Below are 22,542 nucleotides of genomic sequence, written 5' to 3'. Positions count from 1 at the left end.
CACCTAAACCTTTTAAAGGTGAACAGAGAGAAGAGGGATGATGTGAAGCTGTTGAAGTATGTTAGTGGAAGGGTAGAAATGTTGAAGGCTGTGAGTAGCTTTACTTTCTTTGCCCTGAGTGAATTCTGTACATTGTAATAAAAGCCCAGGTGTATGTTGGGCTGAATGAGTAATTCAGTGAACTGTCACAGCTCTCTCCCACTCCCAGGACAGTCAGCAGTGATCTCACTGCAGGGCAGGACATGGGGGTTCACAGCTGGTCTTGCACACACACAGTTCAAAATGTTGGCTTTTTGCTTCAAAGGCATCCCAATGAACTCTCCCCCTGGGCTTCCAGGAGACCTCGTGAAAACTTGCTGGTCATGAATGTGCAGGCACAAAAGGGAAAAGGCTCAGTAAATAAAACACCACTTCAGTCTTGCAAGGGATTCTTGACAAGGTGTTTGGTTTCTGCAGTTGATATTTCCAGGTGTTTTCTTCTCAAGTGGGAACTTCCCTCCCAGGTTATAGCAAAAAACCTCTTCAGTTCAAAAGTTAAAATAGCAGCAAGGGAGCAAAGCTTTGAGATCTAGAATGATCTGGGTGGAGTAAATAACCAACCTTCTCTGGGTGTGATGTGTGTTAAAGTGTGGCAATGAATGCTATAGTTAAATTTAGACTTGCACAGTCAGCCTGTTTTATAAACTAATTTGTTTTCAGCAGATATTTTTCTCATCTTAGAAGAAGACTCTGTATGATTTTAGATTTTGAGAAAGACTACAAAATCTTTCTTTTCCTCTCTTCTGTCCATGTTCCTTATCCACATTCACACCATATAATAATTTCTGAGTGCATTTAATATTCATCAGGGTTCCAAGGTAAACCACATTAGTGATCTTTCTGGACATTTTGTTCCCCAAAACCTCCCCCCCTTTCACTGTTGTGCCCTTCCTCCTTGTCCCTGCTTTCATTGCTCTTTCCCCAGGGAGGCCTTTTTCTGTCCTGGATACATTTCTTCTAAACTGGGAACTGTTTTTACCCTTCTGGAAAGGAAGAACTGTAGAGAGCTTAGAAATTCCTGAGCTATGTAAAAATGCCAGCCAAGGACCAGAGTGCCTCCAGTGATGGAACTGATGTCTCCTGACAAGGACAGGGAAATGGGGACTTGGTTCACCACTAATAAAACAAAATGTTTTAGGAAATCTCTGCTTCCCTGAATGTTTTTTCCCCTCCTCTTACTCTTAGAGGCACATCTGATATTGTTGGGAAATGCTAAAGAGCAGAAAGAAACTTATTGTGTGTGATTCAACCTGAAAAATTGTATCATATTTAAAATTCATGGTCTCTGAAAGTAGAAATTGCATTTATTTAGTGTTCATGGAACCACCATTAGTAAGAAGGAAGTGTGGAGGTTTTGTATATCTCAGATGGGCACATAGTTCATATGTTTAGGGTAACATTTTCAATGTGTGTGTGTATATACACTGAAAAAACCAAAAAATAAATTTATCCATTAGCAGTAACAATATTTCATGAAGAGAAGTTTGATTAATTTAATACTAATATTTTCTAATTTCCTGCTCTTCTGAGAATCACTTTTAAACAGGATATTGATTCTGTTTACAAGAAAGAGCCAGTTTATTAATATAAAATTGGAGCTGTGCCCAGATGGAAATTTGTGCTCCCTTGCATCTCTGTGCCTTGTGTTGGATCTAAATGCTGAGGTTCACCCACATCCACAGATAGGATCTGACTTTAAAGTAAAGGACTTTGGGGACTTCATTTTCCTTTTAATATTTTGTTCTTTATATCCTTGGTAGATTCCCTGGAGAGGATCTGCCTGGTCTCTGCTCAGGGTCTGCTCCAGTGCAGGTCAGATGTCTGGGATTTCAGCAGGAGGTCCAAGGCTCTAATCCTGACCTGTGGAAATGAGCCTGGATTGCATCTGTTCTCAGTCCATAGAGTTAAGCCCTTTCTAAGGAGAGATTTGTAGACACCACTCATGCAATATGTATAATATATTTACAAATAGACTCGTTCAGTGACTAATTTCTTAGTCACTTTATTTTGCATTTCCTTAACTGTGGAGCAGGAAATTTGAGTTTCTCTCATGGATGGATGAATGGTTGGTCTGTGGGATGTTGTTTGTTTTTCAGAGGAACTTTAATATCTCAGAAAAAGATATTTAACACAAGTGTGGAGTGATGTGCATGTATAGAACAAAAATATATCTCCATTCCCTTCTGATAGCTGAGCTTTTTAGAAAGCTCATGGTTTTATTGTCTCTCTCTTGACTTGAACAGTTGAGCACAGTTTTGGGGTTTAGTGTGATAATTTGGATAGAAGAGGAAACTGCTGGTGGAGTTGGGGGCTTCATGGGTTCAGTCTGGTTTGGGAACTGCAGTGGAAAGTGCCTGAGTGTCTTTGCAGGCTGAGACCAGAAGCAGTTCCCAGGTCACACCACATTTGGCTGGAGCAGAGGATTCAACCTGGATCTCCCACAGCCAAACCCACCACCTTAACCTGCTCACTTGTTTCCTCTCTGTAAGTTGGCTGATTTATTGGAATTCATCTGAACTTCTTTGGAAGGACCAACTGATTCACTGGGATGATTTGAATGTTCTGATTCATTCAGAAATGCGTTTGTGACCACGAGAAGAGCAAATTCGACCTGCTGTGATGTGTCTGAGCTCAGCTCTATTGGCTGGAGTTTCATTGGGGCAAAAAATAAATTTCCCATAAATATGATTAAACAATGCAATAGAGCATCTGATATTTTTCTGGTAAATAACTGGTCATGTAGCAAAACCTCTCAGTCTTCCACCCTCACAAATCATTTAAATTCCATCATTCCTTGGGGTTTTAAAATTACTTTCAGTGTGTTTAAAAGGGGCTGTTGACTAGAGATGAGTAAGCAGCCCTTCTCTTGAGATAAAATAGGCTCTTTGGCTTGCAACCCCTAATTCATTTGTCTTGCTGTCGGTCACAGTGGAAGTATCTTTATATTTTTTGAACCAAATGCTGTTCGTAAAAATGAACGTGAAAATCAATCATGTGATAGCCACAAACGGCTCCTTTGCCTACTGATGTCACTGTGCACTCTGAGAACACTCAATGCTCAGGATTTCTAAATTTCTGGGCTTATTTTAACAATTGTTGTTTACAGGCTTCAAAATACTATGTAAATTAATCAGTCCATTACCCTGTCCCTCATGTTCAGGCTGGTTCCTACTTCCCTTCACATCACTAAAAGCTCTCTCCCCAAAAGCCTTTCACTGACAACAAATCCATTGAGTAATTCCAAGTCTCAGTTTTGAGAGAAACATTTTATTTCTCCTAATTACCTTTATATATATAAAAAAAGCACTCAGCCATCCTCTTTTCTTGAAGTAAAACCCCATTTTCAACCTCTTCATTCCTTGTGCTTTACCCTGTTGGTATCTAAGCCCTGTTTTCAGGGAGATGTTTCTCAGTTCTCTTGAAGTTGTAATGATTTGTATCAGCTGCCAACCTGTGCTTCTTCCTGCTTGTCTTTTGTCTCATTGTCTCTTGATCCCCAGCTTCAAAAGCCATTTTTACATCTCATACAAACTTACTGCATCTCTTTCTGCCTCGTATTGATCCTAAAGACCTCCCTCTGATGTGCTGATTGTAATAAATGACACTGTGCAAGGGCTGGGCAGAGGCTGCTGAGCAAAGCTGGCACATCTCCCATCTCTGGGCTTGATCCTATTTCCATTCCAGTTGGTGAAAAATCTCTTATTGATTTTAGTACAGCAAGCCCAATATTAAATTTCCATGTATCTGTATTTATAGCTGCATTTCTGATGGGGAATTTTCCTCCTTCTTGGGCAGGAACTGTCTTTGTCTGTGTTACCACAGCATCTTGGCAATGGGGACAAATCTGGGTTTAGGATCTTATCTCTGTTGTAATAGAACCACAGGATCATTTAGGCTGGAAAAGACCTTTAAGACCATGGAGCCCAACCTTAACATGTGACCTAACAGTGCCAAGTCCCTTAGCACCAACATCCAGGACTGGGAAAGAAAAAGGGAAAAGAATTTGGGGTTGCTGATCACTTTGCTGCCACATGGGAATTGGGGAATTTACCGACTCTCTGCTCAGTTTTAGGAATTCTTAAGTGAGAGAAGTTTTCCTTTTTGCTCAGCTGTATTTTAAACAAACAAGCAGCCTGTCTGACCTCTGACTGTGGCTATAAATATCCCGAACCTCTGTCAGATTATAGTGACAATGCAGTATCACAGCACTCCTACTGTTTTGGTTTTGTTTTAATTACATGACTTAGTGTTATTTACTAATCAGTCTGGGAAGGTTCCTTGAATTTAACTGACACTGCTCTAAGCTGACAGCATGTAACATCCTGCTCTGTAGCTAAGCACTGGCTATATAATACCACATGAAATAAAGGAAGACATCATTCTCCTAAAAATATAACAGAGAATTCTGCAGAAAACGAACTTCTGGATTCTAGGGGCCTGTCTGGCATCAAATTTAGCAAATCAAATAATACCAATATTTGATATATTAATATCAAATGATGGCCTGAGTCTGTGCTCTAATTCTGCACATTGTTAATTCAGATCTTGTATTGTCTGGCATTGCAATGCCTGAATCTTAAGGTTTGTGTGACCCACAGCGAGTGGATCCACTTTGTGGATCATCACATCTGGAGACCAAACCTCTGTGCACGTTGGACAGGAGGAATCCTGGAGGGAGTGTGGTGGCTGAGTGCAAAGGGGTTTGAGCCAAAGCAAGGGCAGAATGGAGCAGCAGCAGATGCCATAATCTTTATTTCTTGGCTGGTGCTGCTCAGTCTCCTTGATGACTCAGTTACATGGGGAAATCAGCTTTCTGAATGCAAAGGAAAAAAAGTGCCTTTTGTGCCAAGGGAAGGTTCTTTCTTGGTAATGTGCTCACAGAGTAGAACATTAACCCACTGCATATCCAACTCCCATAATATAAATGTCATCTTCCTTAATGCTCAAAGCACAGGTTTTCCACAGTGAAAATTGTGAGGTCTTGCAGAGTAGAAATGAGGATATTTTAGAGCATTAATTGACTTACAGGGTGAGAACCTCACTCCAAGCCTGTGGGTTTGGATTTTTGTTCTTGGTTGGTTATAAATCTTTTTATATCAGTTGAAGATGACCTATTTTTCTAGTTGTAAGATTGGAATCTCTAAAATAATGTACCATTCTTGTCAAATGAACAAAACCTTTCTCCTGTTTTTAAAAGATAGTTATTTTCATGTGTGTGACCTGTGGTCAGCTGCTTTAATTTAAAAACCAAGTCTGTGGTTTAGTGATTTTGTAGCTCATCTGCAAGTCATACATAGGCAAAAATAATCCAAGTCTCTGCAAATCCTACCTCTGTTTTTTGCAAGGTGATATGAAGGTTTGTTTTCAATAAAGAATGTTTTTAAACACGTGGACATGTTAAGAATGTGAGTGAAAGCTGCATTACTGAGCACAGGCTCAGTGGACGCTGTGGAGTCAGGCAGTGCTCCCAAACCCAGGGAATTTGGTATTTTGAAAGGGCCTTCTGGCACAATTCCAGGTGAGCAAAGGCTTTGTCAGGACACCAAAAGGTTGCCAGGGAAGGCACAAAAGGCAGGTTCTCAAAGCAGCTTCGTAAATTTGGCACCTGATTCCCATTGATGCAAAGGTTGAGAAAATCCCATGAGGAGATGCCTGGTTTTCTTCACCATGGAAGGAGCCCCATTGCTGCCACGACATCATTCCACAGATCACCTGAAAAACAAGTGGAATTGTGGCCTCAGGAAATGTGTTTAGTGGGGCAGAGATGTACCGTGTTAGTTGGCAAATCATAAAGTAGTTTAAGTTGGAAGGGCCTGCCAGGCTTTAGCTTAACATACAGCAAAATTAAAATTTTCAGAATTATGATGCATATTTATAAACTATTTGTCATCATAGTAATCACAGGAATGTTACATTGATTTCATTTAAAAACAAACAGGACCATGTTTGCAGCAGCCTGTTGTTAATTAGTCTAAAAGACACCAATGGCTATTATTGAGGAATAGAAAGATTTGTAAAGAATATAAAGATTCTGCAAGAAACTTCGGGACTTATTAGACTGTCAGCTACTTACTGCATTTATACCACAGGTGAAGAACTACTGTCATCAGTAAAAGGAGCCTTTAGAAAATCAAAATTTCTCTGTGCTTGGTGGCACTGGTTTTTATCTTCTAGAGATAATAATATAAATTATATCTAAGATATAAACATTTCTCTTCCTCATACTTTTATTTAATTTCTGCTATGATGGCAGTTTTGTGCATTTCAACTTCATCCTTATTTTTTTCTGCTGAGCCTTTATCTCCACTGACACATTTCTCAGCTTTAAATATTTGCATCTTCCTTTGGTTGAAACTCTTCCTGGCTGTGCCAAGTCCCTTTTGCCTCTTGCACTTTCTGCTGACCCAGAACAGAGAATTGCACCTCTCTCCCCAGGCCTCTCTGCAGCAGAGCATTTTGGTACCTTTTGCACCAAGTTTCCTTTAGAATTGAGTGCCTCCCCCTTTGGAGTGTCCTGCTGGGCCAGGTTCCTGCTGTGGCCCCCGTGGGGAGCTCAGGGAGGATTGTGCTTCCTCACAGGCTCTTCCTTGTTTTCCTGGTGGGTTTTCATGAGGACCGTGCAGAAGAGCTCCTGGCCTCGCTGCTGCTCTGTGTTTATTTGTTCCTGTGTGTGTTAAGAATATTTTCTTTTAATTTCTGTAGCTTCTGTTAGAGAAACTTAAGAGTTTGCTTTTAAATAAAGGTCCTCCTCTGTGGCTGAGAGCAGAAGTTTCCCAGCTTGCCTGTGCCCTGGCCACTGTACAGTGGACATTGGAATCCTTTCTGTTTTCAAATGGATTTGGGCAGGGCATGAAAACTGAACACAGTCTATTGCAGAATGGTTTTGGCACTCTTTTTGAGTAATTACATATCATTATAGTCTTATTTAAATGCAACCTGCCTAAACATTTTATTAGTACTTTACTACTTAATTAACAACTATTGCTGAAAACAGTCCCCATACTGAGCCTTATTCCACTTAAGCATCCATGCTGATGAAATACAACTCCCCTTCTAAAGGAACAGATGACATTCTGTGGAATGTTTTTTCTTGGTTGGTTCTTGAAAGTGAGCCACTTATTTAGTGCTGAGTATCTGAAATTATTTAAAACAGTCGCTGCTAATGCTTTCTGCATAAAAATGGAACAGATTATATAAATAAAATTCTCAACAATAACTCACATTCTTAGGTGAAGAGCCTTCATACAACAAGCCACCAAGCTGTAAAGTGTTCAGATTTTTCTGCTGCTTAATCAACAATTGCATTAGTCTTGTGGTGCCACTGCATGTGTCATTTCGTTTGGGCTCTTACTCTCCTGATGGGTTCAGTAGGTTCAAAGCACGTAAACTGCAATGACCTGTGGATCTCACATTTCCCAGGGATGTCCACACAGAAAACCAAAGAGGTGTTTGGGTTTGGGAGCGTGAGAATGGACAAAGAAATGTCTATTTGTAACTGGAATTTATTAGTTTATTTTTTAAAGACAGTTTTTGATGGAGGAGTGCTGGGTACACAGTGCTCTGGAGAGTTCTGGAGCTCTGCAGGGTTTCTGGGAATTAGTGCTGTGATAATGATGGAAGATCACTTAGAGCTTTCTGCAGACAGGAAAGATGTGTTGTGATTTTCCTCCATAAGCTGCAAGCTGACAGTCTTTCCCATTCCTCTTTAGGAATCTCAGATGGAGGAATCGAGCAGAATAGATGGGGAATTTGCTTTCAGAATTGAAGTTCAGCAGGACTTGGTTCTCTCCATGAGTGACAGAATCCTTCACAGTGAGTGACATGAGTTTCCCATCTCATTATGCTTTGGTCAGACTGTGTTTCCAGTCCATAAGTCATGGTGGAGGGAAGGTGGTGTTTGAAGAGATAACCTCCTTGCTGCTGTGTTCCTCAGTGGGACATTGCCATCTTTCAATGTCCTATATTTTTGTCAGCTGTTTGAGCTCACAGTCAGCTCAAATGTGTCTCTTTGGTTCACCTGTGTCTGTCCAACGTGCAGCCCCTGCCCCAGCTGCCAACAGCTGGGAGAAAGGCAGAGCTGAAGGCTGGGGGGAAAGTCTTTCCAAGCACTCCAGCAGGCCTTGCTTGGCAGGGCTTGTCTCAATGCCACAGGTGAAGGTTTTGTCTAAAACTTCCAGCTCAGGCTTTGTGAGGGTTTTTAGATGGGAGAAAGGACTTCCCAAGATCTGTGCAGGGAACCTTGCTGTGAGCATTCCCACCCTGGACATGTTGGACGTGTGTACAAACTAATCCTGCTCTGTGCCCAGGTTTAACCAGGGCAGGACAATCCAGCTTTAAATGGATGGTCCTGGCTGTTGAGTCGAGTTCCTGGAGAAGGTGGCTCAGGCCATGGAGCTCAGTGGGGCAAGAATTGTGACAAAACTCTTCCTTTGTGTGGGTGTTCCTAGGCTGAGCTGCCTGTCCTCAGCCTTTCACTGGAAATGGGGTCTGTTCCCTACTGGGGGTGAGCTGGAGATTCACAGCTCGTCTGTAATGACCCTCAACTAACACTCTGAAGGTAACAACTGGAGTCTTTTTCCTCCTGCTCCTTTCCCCTCCTCCACAGGTGTCCAATGTGGTTATTTACACCTGTGAAGAGTAAGAAGGTAGGTATAAAATGCTGTCATTCTGGTTTGGCAGTGTTTAACAACCTTGTAAATGAGTGTTCAAACCTTCAGGTGGAAGAGTGGGCCCTCTTTCAAATATTCCTTTAATTTTTTTTTTTTAATCCTCAATCTTTTTATGCTTTTTTTTTTTCCTTCCTGAATAGAGTATCTAGAGTGAGCAGGCAAAGTGATGCTTCAGTGGGGAATTTCTTAAGAGGGATTAATTTAAAAATGATTTAGAAAATCTCATGATTTCATCAAACGCTCCACAAAGAACATTGTGAAGCACAGTAGCATGCACAGATACTCCTTTGGGAATAGGACACATGAGTTGAACTGTATTTTCATTAGGAAAATGTACTCCTTTTTATACCCGTGTGAGTATTTAGTATTATTGATTCTAATGCTCTCATGAAGCCCTTCAGCACTCAGCCTTCCCAGGATTATCACTGGGATTTTTGTCAGAGTAGGGATCATAGGACTGCACAGATATGTTTTCATGAACCTCTTTCTCATCAGTTTGCTGTTTACTTCAGCATTTGTCCTAATTTAAAACCTGAGAGCTCCTGTAAAGGTGGAAGAAAATTGCAATGGTTGCCTTCATTAGTGGAGGAAAAAACTTCCAGTAATTTTTTGCATTTTATGGCCTGTTTTTGTTCTGCTGGTAAGAAAAGTGTTCTCTGAGTGAGGGTTAAATGCATTCTTGACACTTGATTCCCTCCCCTGCCTGCTGACTCACCATTTTGTTGGCACACAGCCATGGTGCAGTTGTGGAGTGTGTTTACCAAGTGCTTGAATCACAAATGGAGAGCTGGTGGATTTTCTCAGACTTGAAACGGTTGGGAAAAGTTTGAGCCTTTCAAATCAGCTCTAGAGCAGCCTACTCAGTTTAATTGTTCAGTATGTTTTTAGACAAAATGCATTTATTTAAAAACCCTCCTTTAGAGAGGGACAGTCCTGACTAGTCACAGACATGTATGGAAGATGAATCCTACCAAGTCTAATGTGCTTTGGGATATTCCTTTCCAGCTGGCATCACATTAGCATCCAGGGAAATAAGTCTGTTTCTTCCTGTTACATGTGAATACCTGAAGAATAAAACATCCTGTTTTTCTGGTCTGGTGAAGGCAGGCCCAGCCTGGGAATGGGGATGGGAATGGGGATGGGGTGGGTGTTCCAGCACCATGTCCAGTGATGTTCTCGGATGGTCATGGGCATGAGGAACTTGTAGGTTCCTTTATAGTTCATAAATGGACTATAAATGGACATGGCTTTGGACATCATTCCAGGAGCAGCCCTGTGCAAAGGAGTGATGGAAGGTCATTATGGCAGGAAAAAAGATATTAGTAAGGCTTGCTTTTAGAAATAAAGGGAGGATCAGAGTCAAGCAGTTGCCAGCTCCACACTCCAACCAGTGGGATGCTGCTGCCAACCAGCAAAGCCACACTTTGCCCTTTGTCCTTGGACCAGGAGGGCATCCCTTGGCAGTGCAGCTGGCAGGAGTTTGGAGTTGTTGCTCATTATGAGCCTAATGGACAAAAACTGGACTTGAAGAGGATTGTTTGCCAGAGTCTGAGCCCCTGACAACCGACTTGCTGCAGCTGCATACAAACTAAACAAGTGAGAGGCTAAGATAATGCAGGTCTTGAATAATTATCCATGGGAAGAGCTTTTTGTGAATTCCTTTATCCTTTTAGTGAACCTCTTGTAGGAAGTGAATACCCCAGAGCCTGGTGGGCAGCGTGTGGCAGACCCGGGCGGCTGGAAGGGCAGCAGTGGGGAATGGCTGATCTTTTCTGAGTCGTAGAAATTATACTTACAGACACATCAGAAACCTTTCTGGATGACTGTGAATAACTTATTTCTAGATGATAGTAATTAACTCAGCCCTAACAAGTCAGGATTGCTGCTTAGCCTTTAAAACAGTCTTCATTCCAGAAACTCTAATGTTGGAAGCAGCTTTTTATCTCCCATCTCAGGAGAAAGCAGCAGTTCAACAGCCCCCGTTTCAAACATGACTTGAAGTTGCAAAGAGCATTTTCACCCTTCTCTTTAAATATGTTCCCCAACATATTTCTGTCTCTGACCAGTGTATAAAATGAGTTTCACAGATGTTGTGTTACACACTTGATAAATGTGACTGAAGAGTTGAGGAAGGTTAAAGCACAGCAGAGCAAGTATTTCTACTAACAGGAGTCAGCAGTAACACTGAAAATATTGACATTCATACAAAATTTCAGACACTGCTGTTAAATTTTGAACTAAGGATATGGAATCCTTCCTCCAGTGCTAATTATGTCATTCTTATCAGAGCCACATTATCTCTTCAAGAGATGGCTACACACATTCCCTGTACTATTACTGTGAGGGACTTTGTTGTGGTATCTGTCAGCCACAGGGGCTGATCTAGAAGCAGGTGAAGTCAGGAGGAGGATTTCCATTGGTGCTGGTGGCTTTTGACTTAGATCCATTGGATTTGTTCAAGTGACACCAGTGTCTGGAAGTGCTAAAGGAAAGGTGATACAGTTTAACTTATAAATTGTTTCCTTTTCTCCAAATGAAAGTTCTTCTTTGTCCCACAGAACTTCTGACAGTCCCAGATCAAAATCATTGTGTGAAGCCACATGGACTTAATAATTGGAATTTAACAATTTTAATGGTTCTGTTTTTTATTATACATTTATAATGAGCAAATTTTGTAAAGCCAAGGAAAGAGTATAAATTAAAGCAAAATGGTGCTAGAACAATTCAAGTGGTTTGAATTCTAGAGGGGGCTGTTAGTCTGGCTTTCTTTGTAATCTGAAAATCTCCACGCTATGACTGGAGATCGGTTTTGGGGTTAAATCAGGCAGCAGAGATGCATTATGTTTGATTAAATTCTGAGGGGGTTTCATGAGAAACTAGACACCAAGAAGAGGTAAATTCCTGCTGTTTCATCCAGAATCTCACCCTGACTTTTCCCTTTGCAACCAAACTGTCCCCAGTCCAACTTCTGACACTTGATTTGCTTTGAACTCTCCCAGTCTGTGCAATGGTGTCCTTCTGGTTCTCTCACATGCTTTCATCTGCTGTGCATTTCTCTCAGAACCTCTCCTTGTTCTTCCCATATGCAGTATTGTTTCTGTTATTCCAACAGGATTCAATGGCATGTCTTAGTTTATGTGGAGCTTTGACCTGTTTGAGTTCTTTTTATATCTTAAGTGGGATTAATACCTGCAATTTATACATGCCATTCCTAGACAGGCTTTTTGTTTGTTTAAATTTGTAGACCTTATATATTCTTAATTGGTTCCTCTTCCATGTAATATGTTTGTGTATTAATTTACTGCAACAAGGACTGGCATTACAAAACCCTTGACTCCCCCAAAATATTTGGACGGAGTTTTTAATTTTAAAGAATTTTTGCTTTCTTTTAAAAATGAGTTATTTCAAATGAAACTCACATGTTGGCAATCTGTGTTAAGACCCAAAGTTCTCACTACAAGGGTTAGGAAAGGTGTTCATCATGTGCACATTGCTCACAGTCCAGTGGAAGCCACGATAAGTTAATTCCTGACAAGAGTCGCCGTAATAAATAATTGGATTTGTTGATAGTGAAGCAAGACTAAATTGCTCAATCCTCTGCTCTAAATAGCAGACCATGGTTTTTACTAACAGTGTCTCTCAGTTTAAAGCCAACCAACATAATTCCTAGACCATAATTGTTGTCCCTTGACTCAAGTGTAGGTCATTTTCTCAGACCTTGTTGTACAGGTGGTTTGGCAAACGCTGGCTCCCTGTCCAAATATCCTTCCTTTTCTGCCCCAGGCAGAAGCTATTTACAGTTACCCTTCTAATCATGGGAGATACCTGGTTGGAAACAGCATTCCCAGATGCTACAGCCAAAGGATCCCCTGGTACACACGAGGCCCATGGCAGGAATCCCATCGGTGTCCCTGCACAGGGACCAGAGGGTGATCCACCTTCACCCTGCTTCTGGGCTGAATCTTGGCCTCCCTTGGCAAATAATCTCTTCAACAGCAAATTCCCTCCTGTGGAGCCAAAATCCTGCCCTCGGCAGCTGGTTGTGGGCAGATGTGCTTTAGGTGATGTGCACATGTCCAACAGTGGAAGTGAAAATGGGGAAGGTGTCCTAGAAGTGCATTTATAAGACACTTCTGGGTGGTCTTCTTGGATATGATCAAAGCTTTCTTGGATTTGGATCAAGAAATGATAAATGAGATGGACCATGATTGACTTCAGAGAGTTCTTACTGCACTGTCTTTTAGGGTTTTTGTCCTTTGGAAAAATAATTGTCTTTTAAAAAGCCCGTTGTTCCTGCTCTCTTGGAAAAGGCACAGCCCATGAACAGCATTATCATCTAGAATGGCCACCACTCACCACATTCATTCTGATTATGTAAAACTGAAAATCACTGCATTGAAATGAAGTTTCAATGTTTTTATTCAAAGCAGCTTCTCACAATGTATAAATACTGCATATTAACACACATGAAAAATACAACTTCTAAGGCACCCAGAAATGTGTCCATACACTAGTTACAGGACCATCAACAAATAAATTGTGTACAATTTGATCTAGACAGTCAATATTTGATATATCAGAAGATACAAGTCCCTCAGTACTGTACCAGTTTCAGAAAATATTTACAACACTGTGATATAGGGGTGCCTGTACCCTTATAATATTATAATATGTACTCATTGTTACAAATATTAGAAACTGTTTTAGTCTGTTCCATGGCATTCTGACAAAATAACTTAAGGGCCTAATTTGCAAAGTTCTACGATTAATTATTTGTGCAAGTTCTGAAAATAAATTTACATTGACGTAACTCGTGGAATTTTTGGTTCTTTGCTTCATCTCCGAGGTTTGGTAATAAGCCTTACCAATAGACATGCCATCCTAGCTGAACATCACTCCTTTCCCAATCGGTCAGTGGATACACCTTTCCCCCTTACACCTGACATGGATGAGGATGCAGTGTTTGTAGCAGAAAGAGACTCTTTGATTTTTTCAGTACAAACGTCAAACCAGTTCACCGGCGAAGGAACTAATGCTTTGTCAGAATAAATGCAGTTCTTTGGTCCTTTGTTTCTTTTTTTTTATGGAAGGCATAAACATTTTTATTCGCTAAAAATCGAAATCCCGTGTGTGAGTAAGCAAGCTCTAAGTGAATGACTTTCAGTGTAGTATTTAAAATAGCAGTAAAGAGATTTAATATGGCTTAAAACATACGGTTAATTGGGCAGACACAGAGAACACGTCGAGGATACCGAGTACCCAAATGTACTATGATAAGATTGTCTATAAGTCTCTTATGTAAACTTCTTTAGTGTCTCCTAAAGAGTGCTGGCTTTAGCCAGATTTGACTTTTATAGACCCAGCCACACAAAGCCTGAGATTAAACTACCATGGTTGGGAGCACAAATGCACAGTTTATATATAACAAAGCCCATGCTGACAATCTGCCTCTGTTGTTCAAGAGAAACAACCCGTATTATCCTTTTCAACAAGAAAAACTTAAGGCCCTGTAACTCTGATTTGCTAACTTTCTTACAGCAATTATTTGGGGAAGTCCTTAGTGCTACATAAGCAATTATGCAGCTTTAAAGATTTCTTGTACCTAGTGGTAAGGCTTATTCACAAATGCAAGACATTTATAAATTATATTTAAAACTGTAAAGGCTGGCAAAATAATAAAAAAATACCCAAAAAACCAAAATAAAACAAACCCCAACCAAAATTGTCTGTTCATCCCTAACATTAAAAGAGCATTTCATTCTAATTAAAAACTATTGGCACAAAACCATTATATTATAGATTAAAAGAACAGTTCATAGTAGTGAAAAAGATTGCCTAAAACGCATACCCTAACCTACCACAGAAATATAAAAGTTTATATTCTGAAAATATATACTGTATTAAAGTTTGTAAGCTTATTTATTTAAACAGAAATGTACTGAAATAGTAAACTAAGCAACACTTATCTACAGCAAAAATATACATGCAGGACAACACAAAATAAATTGCTTACCTTTAATATCTACAAATGCAAAACTGTAGATTTTTAAAGATTGTACAAAACAATTTACACAAGAATAAAATAACATACTTAAACAACAAATTGCATTTTTCATCTTAAATACTGTGAATATTAGTAAAGGTACCCAGACTAATATGTACAGTACATCTAGATATCTGAATACCTAGTAAGGACAGAAACACAGGAGAAAATTCCGATTCTGATATTTAAATACTGGAAAAGACGTTTTCAACATTGTTATTACTCTTTTTTTGAAGGGAAAATAGATTCCGTGAAAACTAGATTGTAACTGTATAGATATGAATAATTAAAAATGTTAACTATGGTTAGCGCTTGCTTTAATGGAAAAATAATTATAGAAAATGTATTTCAACCATTCCTTTGTCATAAAAAATGCTAAGATACAGATATCTGAAAATTCAGATGAAATGGTGCAGTTTCAAAGATGGAACAACATAAGATTCTCCTCTGTTCCCAAGTCTCACTCGGACCTCGTTCCTTCCCATTGCTGAGCAATCCTGCTGGATTTATCTACAAAACCTAAGCACAGGATTGAAATCAAGCTCCTCCTGTCCTACCGACACGTGACTGGGAGTTATGGCTCTCTGGACGGGAAGAAAGGAACGAAAGGAAATGGAGGAATTGTGGTACTTTCCATTGCTTTGTGTTCTGGAGTCACGAGCCGGAGGCCTGATTGTGCAAACACGGGGGTGGGAGTGGTTTTCACTTGGGTGATCCCTCTCTTTTCCAGGTGACTCCCATGGGCACCTGCCCTGGGGTCCCGTGGCCTGGATCCAAACTGGCAGGGCACGGCCAAAAAAACCAGTGTTGGTATCAAACAAGGGTGCATCTCCCACTTCAAACAGTTACTGAAAGAGTTCTCTTTCAGCCATTTAAAAATAAGCTGCTTGTTTCGATAAGCTTCTGTTTAAAAACATTTAAAAACAGGCTAATTAGAAACCAGATTCTGTCTTTTTCGTGAAGAATTTCCGTGAGAACCTCTGCCCTTAGGGTAAAATTCAGTGGTACAATTAGGCCATAGAAACAGCACTTCTAATTATTTGTGGCAAAAGAAATGTTACATTAATGTGTTGAAGGCTCCTATTTACTGTAATCACCTGTTTGTTACCTTTACAAAAGCTTTGTTGAAACTCTTCATGGAAACAACTAAGAGGGAGAAAGCTGAGCAGCCTCATTTGCAGAGGTTTAAACCATAAAAAGTCACCGAGCTCAAGGATGGGGAGCAAGTGCACAAATTACAAAGCAAACAAATGTGCAAAGCTTCTGCTTCAAGAGGTTTTAATTTGGGCGTAGTAAAATGGCAGGTGAAGTCTCAGAGCAGGCTCGTGTCCTTTCCACAGGAACTGCCTCCCTAGCGGGAAAGAACGCAGAGAGATCCAGTGTTCAGAAGTCAGTCAGTGTCACTGAACAGTACTGGGATCACATTCTAAAAGAGCAGGTTGGATTTTCCTCGTTTCCCATGGACTGCTTTTATGGAGAGCCTTAAGTTGTACCAGGTGGGGTTGGGGGTGGCCAGATGTGGAGAGCTGGGGAAAGCAAAACCAAACCTCTCCCTCCGCTCGGGTCAATGCCTAGCACCTTGTATAAACTGCTGGCCCACACCCAAAGGCCTCCAGAGCAGAAATTATCTCACACCTGAGGAATCAGGCAGCTAGACTAAGGCTCATAAGGATTTGCTTTTAGACTTCAGACCAAAAGGGATGTTGAAACCTGAAAAACAGTACGATGCCATGGACCGGCACCACTCACCCTGTTACTGACACCGGATAACAGGAACAGTAAACTGAAATAAAGCATCTTGTTGGTGAGCCCTTCAGTGCTCCTCAAGAAGGCAGAAAGTGAAGAGAGACTTAAGGGGGACTCACTGCTTCAGAATCCACTTTTTTTTCTCTTAACCCTGGCAAATGAATCTGTTTCCTACATTTTTTTTGTACAATTTTACACACAGAGGAGCACGCACGTGGCTGTTTCGTTTACTGCCCACAGCATTCTGTGGGGTCTCTATATAGTCTTTATTTTTCTACTCAGTTTGCTGCTAAAAATGTGTTTGCATTCTCATGTGATGCCATTAATTCAGTCAAGGGAAGTATGAAAATAAGATCTGTGATCAATAAACAGCTGAATATGAACACAAAATAAATAAGTTAAATAAATTCATCAAAGAAAAAAAAAAACCCTAGTAGTTTTTGTAAACTAACTTTACATATTATACATATAAATTATCAGATTTTTTCCATTACACTGTTAGAACTTTTCAAAAAAATAATTAACATATTTCTAAAATATGGTGTTTGGGTCTACAGGAGATCGTGGTGACCCAAGATTTTAGCCTGAGCCCTCTGTGTCAGCCCAGGTGTGTGGCAACAGCAAGAATAAGTTAAGAAGGACAGACGAAATAAACCCTTCCAGGTGGGTGAGCCTTACTGGGCTCCAGTGGTGCTTCTGAGCACATGGAATGTATAGTTGTGTCTGGATGAGCAATGGGAAAGATGCAGCCTCTGCAGAGATTATGTGCACTGAACACCTCCCTGGTTACACAAAATCAAACCAGCTACGGCAGCTGTAGCTCACAAGGAAACCCACACCAGCACAGGGACTGGGACACACTGTCACAAATTCCTCAGGGAAGCATCGCCTCTGCCTCTCAAACACGTCAGGGTGGACTCTGTTCACAACTCTTTGAGTTAGGCCAAGACATCACACTTCATAAATTTTGTCCTGCAAGTAGCTGAATAATGAATCCAGTCCTTTGGAAGAACTCCACAGCTGTTTTAACATCTGACACTCTTTCTCGTTCACATCTTCAAGTCCGGATTTCAGGAAGCTCCGCACGAGGCATTTGGACTCTTCCAACACCTAAAGCCAAAACACGACTCAGTGTTTTATTTTGAATCTGAAAAATTTTTATGGATAATGGCCTGACCAGCATTTTTACACTACTGACTCTGCTTTACCATCTAAGTAACTCCTTTGGGCACAGAAATTAGATTTGATTTATAGCCACAACTCCCCTTGCTGACAGTCGGCATCTTTAAGAATTAAGGATGTCTGAGGGTGATGGGTTAGTGCCAATGTTTTTAAAGGAATGAGGGATTCTGAAGTACCTTGGTTTATTGAAGGTCTGCCATGAAGCACTAGAAGGAGCAGAACTCCCTCCTGCTGAAATGAAAATGTGAGCCATGATATACTGGCTGCTTGCTGGAAGGGTGGCCTGTGGGGTTTGTTAAACGGGCTGGAAACCCAAAGGTGGATGTCCATCACGTTTAACAATTTTCCCTCATGTATTATTTCCTTGTCAAACCAGAAATTCATAGGAAAGGTCCCTTAGTGCAAATCCCTTTTTAAGTCTATTTGCTTATATTTTTATAAAAGTGAAATGTTTTATAAAGGGTGGCGTTGAGCAAAACAAGCACCCCTCTGACTGTGTTCTGGAGTTAAATTTCCTTGGCAGATACAACAAAAACCCAAGGTTTTTGCAAAGGAAAGCCCAATCACAAAGCCTTATTAATTCCTGCAAGTTCTGAAAGGCACAAACAGCAGGTCTGTGGTTGCTCCCATAGTTCAGCTCATTTTTCCCAGACCCGTTTTTAAGCACATCCGGATTGATTCCTTTAAAATTTGTTCTCAAATATACACCACCAGTATGTATCTCACAAGCAATTCAACTACTCAAACAAAACCACTAATAATTCCTACAGTACTGATTTTTGGAGGACAGAAGATCTAATGTAAACTAATACAGTGTTTTATGGTACTCTTCACTCAGCTTTGTCAAAACCCTCCTGGTAAGCCCAGTTCTGTTCTAGGTTAGAGCACTGCTATTCCAAAGTAGTGTTTCTCTTTAACTCAAGTAAATGGTGTTAACAGAAAATCAAGGGGGGACCTGTGCATTTTTTGGTCTGTTTGTGAACAAGGATCCCCAGTGAACTTGGATGAGCTCATCCTGTTAATTGTATTTGTGACTTCAGCCTGATTTGCATTTAGGATCTGAGAGTAAATCTAGTCTTTGACAGGTTTAACTCTTATCTTTGTCCACAACTTAGCACTGGGCTTTCTTTTTTCACTGACAGCCAAGAGCAGTGAAGAAAGGAAGGAAAAATTCACAGTAAGGCCCAGAGGTCTTCCCAACTCATATAATACACTTTATATCAGCATCATCAAATCAACTTGTGCTACATTTCCAGAGTTTCATTCTCAATGTCTTCTGTGAGATCTAATCTACACTTCATTTAATTAAAAATCTCCTGTGTCTCTACCTCCTTTTACAACAGATCTTTTAAATGAAACTGAGGGATGTTAAGACACTTTCAGGCATAGGAAATATAACAAGAAACTGTAACAATTTGCACTTTAATTAGTGCAGTTTTATTGCAGGCAGTATCACTTCCTTCACTGCATGTTTTTTAAACAAGGATATGCCCAGAATAGTAGTGTATCTGCCTGAAGGGAAAAAAAGCCTTGGACGTAAAATATAGGAAAGGATTTTCTTGCAATTTTTTGCGTACACAAAAGGAAAGTTATAGTACACTGTGAGCAGACTGTGTTCAAACCCCTCTTGTCTGGATCTCACCTCTCCTTCACAGCAGAGCTCAGCTGGCACTATCCTACCCTTCTGGTGAGCTGGGGAGGATGGGCTGCAGCAGGAACTGTGCAGGTGCAGAAAAGAAGGCAGACTCAGCTGAAACAGGGCAGGCCAGGACAGTGGGAAAGGCAAATCTATTCTCTTACAGGGCCTACAGAGATTTCCCTGGACAGTTGTGTAGTTTCAGACTCCTCTACCTTCATGAAGGAAGCCTGTTCTAAAATCCCCTTTCAAAATCTGGGGTAAGGAGGTTCCACTCCTACTGAATAAATGTAAGCATGGGGTAAGGAACAACCCTCTCTGCCCCTGAGAAATGAGAAACCCCACGAGCCCCCTGATCCCTCTCCAGGTTTCTTGATGGTACCCTTCTTTCACAGGTATGGTTGTGGAAACTGAGGGCCCACCACGAGAGCCTTGGGAGCACACCTTACCTCTGTGAAATGTCATTTAATCACAGAGGAGTTGGATTTCTTACCACTGCACTGCAGGATGCCATTTCTTTCACCCGTAGCATCACTTCTTGGCTAAATGTTGTTGGCCAGAACACTTGTGACACCAGTCCTCTGCTGCAGGCTTCCTGTGCTGTCAGCTTTCTCCCACAGAACAACATTTCATTTGCCTGTGAAACCAAAAGATTGGGTTATAATTCCCTTCCATTTTTTTTTTCATACTTGCCTGCTATTTTTACAATCAAATTTACAAATGTTCTCCCCCTATCTTTCCATACTGCAAAATACTTTAGAAGGAGTTTCAGTAGCTATTTAAGGGGTGTGCAGGTGGCCAGAGCACAGCATGGGTTTCATTTAAGAGAACTGTGCTGGCATGAACAGTAAATCTGTAAAGCAGTTTTACTGGAATCATTATGGGTTATCTTTAGAGAGCAGAGAGCAGTATCTGGCTGTGTTACTGCCCAATCCTAACACAACACAAGGCAATGACTCTGAAAGATTATTCTGCTAATGTATTTCTTCACTTTTCTACCGTGACGTCGACAATCTTCATTTTTTCAACCTGTGTCCAATCTTTCTTGTCTACATCACGTGTAGTGTATTGAATTCTGAGGTCACTTTGTGGTATGAAAATTGGTAGGGGTTAGATGAACTTTCCACAGATTTCATTTCAATTCACAACAATTATGAGAAAACAGTGGTTTTCTGGTTTACTTTTCAAAGAGAGAAAGAAGAACAGGAATTTATGAAAGGTTCTTCAGCAATTCGAGGTGGAAAACCTTACCAGTGCAACACCCAGAATTTGTGGGAATGTGTATGATGAGCAGCCAGCTGGAGTGAGTCGGATTGTTGCATATGGTGTCTGAAACCAAGCCTTCTCACTTGCCCAAACGATATCACAGAGTGGTAAAATAGAGGCTCCTAACCCAAGAGCAGGGCCGTTGATAGCAACCACAATTGGCTTCTTAAACTGAATAAAAGCTTTTACAAAATCCCTAAAATAAAAAAAAAAATAAAAGAGAGATCTTGAATTCAGAAGTTAACACTTAGATAAATACCCAAGTTTAAAGTACTTAATCTGAAAACAAATTAGAACCACAGATGAACACACTAAATGCCATGGCCCAGTTTTATGAGGTCAGAATTGCGAGATACTTTCTAATTTGCTATTTAATCTTTCTGAGTACCTGGGATTTGCATAGTTTGGTGTATGTTGTATATGAACTGATGAAGTGGACTGCCCTGACTGTTGTACTTTTTGCACAAAGGTTTGGTTGGGTTTAGTTTTCCTTCTGGACCAGCAACGCAGGAGTTTGTACACGCAGCGCTTCTTGGTTTGCTCCACAGTGGCTGGTGGCTGCTTTGGCTGGTGGTGAAATGTGGAAGACAGGAAACTCACAGGTGGATTGCTGGATATTTATTTTTTTTTTGAGAAGTTCTCTCATGATCCTGTGTCAAAGGTTCCTGCAAGTCCCATCAATGGACTGGGAGACAGTGAATGTTTATGGCACACCAGCAGAAAGAACAAGAGGAGCAAAGAGGAGCCAGAGAAGAGAAATGCTTGAACAGGGAAGGGATTAGGCAAGAGATCTGTTGTGTCTTCATTGCAAATGTCTTCAGCAAAGCCATTACAAAGGAGATGCGTTTGCCTGCCCACACCAGTAAATGTGAAGGATGAGAAATAATGGGGAAGTAAATGTCATTGGATTCATCTGGATGAACGAACTTGAATATGTTAAATTCTGTGCAATGAGGTAACTTTAAATGTTACCTACCAGCAACTGTGGAAAGGCATCTGTTGAATGGAACAGCCTTTACAGCAATTAGGGAAAAGCATGAGTGTAATTGTGGGCAAATTATGGGCTCCAGCAGCTCAGTGCACAGCAGGTATATGGAGGCAAACGAGATGCTCCGTTACTTTGGAAAAGAGACCTGTATAAATCAAATTCCAACCAAAAGAGGAGAGTCTGTTCCTGCACTGGGTATTTATTAGATCCAGAGTGCATCTTTGCTGAGACATTTTAGGAAAGAACACTTTGTCAAATGTGCCCTTGGATGAGTTGCAGGTCTCCCACTGAGGTCAAAAGGAGCCAGAATTCTGTACCTGAGAACAGGTGGGCTTTGCAGGCTGGAGAGCCCATGTGGGGACTGGGCTGTATTTTAAATGAGAACAAAGAGTCTGAGGCGACTCAAGAATTATGTTTTCAATGAATGCGTTCTGGTTTTCAGGCTGTCTAGTAAGGAGTTAATTTTTGACCATGGAAAAATAGAGAATTGATTGATGCAGCTCTGTTCACAGTGAGTAATAAACCAGGAGATCGGTGTCAAGACAAAGAGAGGGAAATACGGAACATTGGTTTTGTCTGTTCTAGACCATTTCTTTCTAAAGGAGAGCAGGGATAAGGAGAGTTGTGGCTCATTTTTGTTGCAGAAACAATGCTGTTCCCTTATCTCATTATTTCTTCCGTTGTTTATGGTTGAGTAATGACTGTGGATCACTGCACCTCATTAATTCCAGAATTTTGAGAACCTCAGTAGTTAAGCAAGTGAGCCTTCCAAGCAGGACTGGGAACAGGGATGTGATGAATGACAGGTAAAAAGAAAGCACACTAAGGATAAATGGTGGCAGTAGATCTGAGGACCAAGTGGAGGCAGATAAAAACAGTGTTATGGAGAAAAGCAGGAATCATGGTGATAAATGGGACTGGAAGTGAATATGGAAAAGCAGTTAGGGATATGGAGAGGAAACAGATAATGGGG

General features: G+C 40.8%; 1 protein-coding gene and 1 long non-coding RNA gene across 8 annotated transcripts in view; one reads left to right on the top strand and one right to left on the bottom strand.

The window, feature by feature from the left end:
* LOC116793285 overlaps nt 1-22,542 on the top strand; it is a 93,402-nt gene that overhangs the window by 23,062 nt on the left and 47,798 nt on the right. For all 6 annotated transcript variants that reach the window (XR_004359434.1, XR_004359431.1, XR_004359429.1 and 3 more), the window contains exon 2: nt 7,749-7,851. This is a non-coding gene — a long non-coding RNA (uncharacterized LOC116793285). The remainder of the gene's footprint in view (nt 1-7,748; nt 7,852-22,542) is intronic.
* Nucleotides 13,110-22,542, bottom strand: part of CDYL2 (chromodomain Y like 2) — a 58,179-nt gene continuing 48,746 nt past the window's right edge. For both annotated transcript variants that reach the window (XM_032701020.1, XM_032701019.1), the window contains exons 5-7: nt 20,567-20,777; nt 19,809-19,952; nt 13,110-17,607 (exon numbers count right to left, since the gene is read on the bottom strand). In XM_032701020.1, the coding sequence (XP_032556911.1) occupies nt 17,449-17,607; nt 19,809-19,952; nt 20,567-20,777 (514 nt within the window). In that variant the 3' untranslated portion in view covers nt 13,110-17,448. The remainder of the gene's footprint in view (nt 17,608-19,808; nt 19,953-20,566; nt 20,778-22,542) is intronic.

Source organism: Chiroxiphia lanceolata, chromosome 13, assembly GCF_009829145.1.
Source record: "Chiroxiphia lanceolata isolate bChiLan1 chromosome 13, bChiLan1.pri, whole genome shotgun sequence".
Classification (NCBI taxonomy): domain Eukaryota; kingdom Metazoa; phylum Chordata; class Aves; order Passeriformes; family Pipridae; genus Chiroxiphia; species Chiroxiphia lanceolata.
The sequence above is the reverse complement of the archived record's forward strand: the minus strand, read 5'-3'. Positions and strand labels throughout refer to the sequence as shown.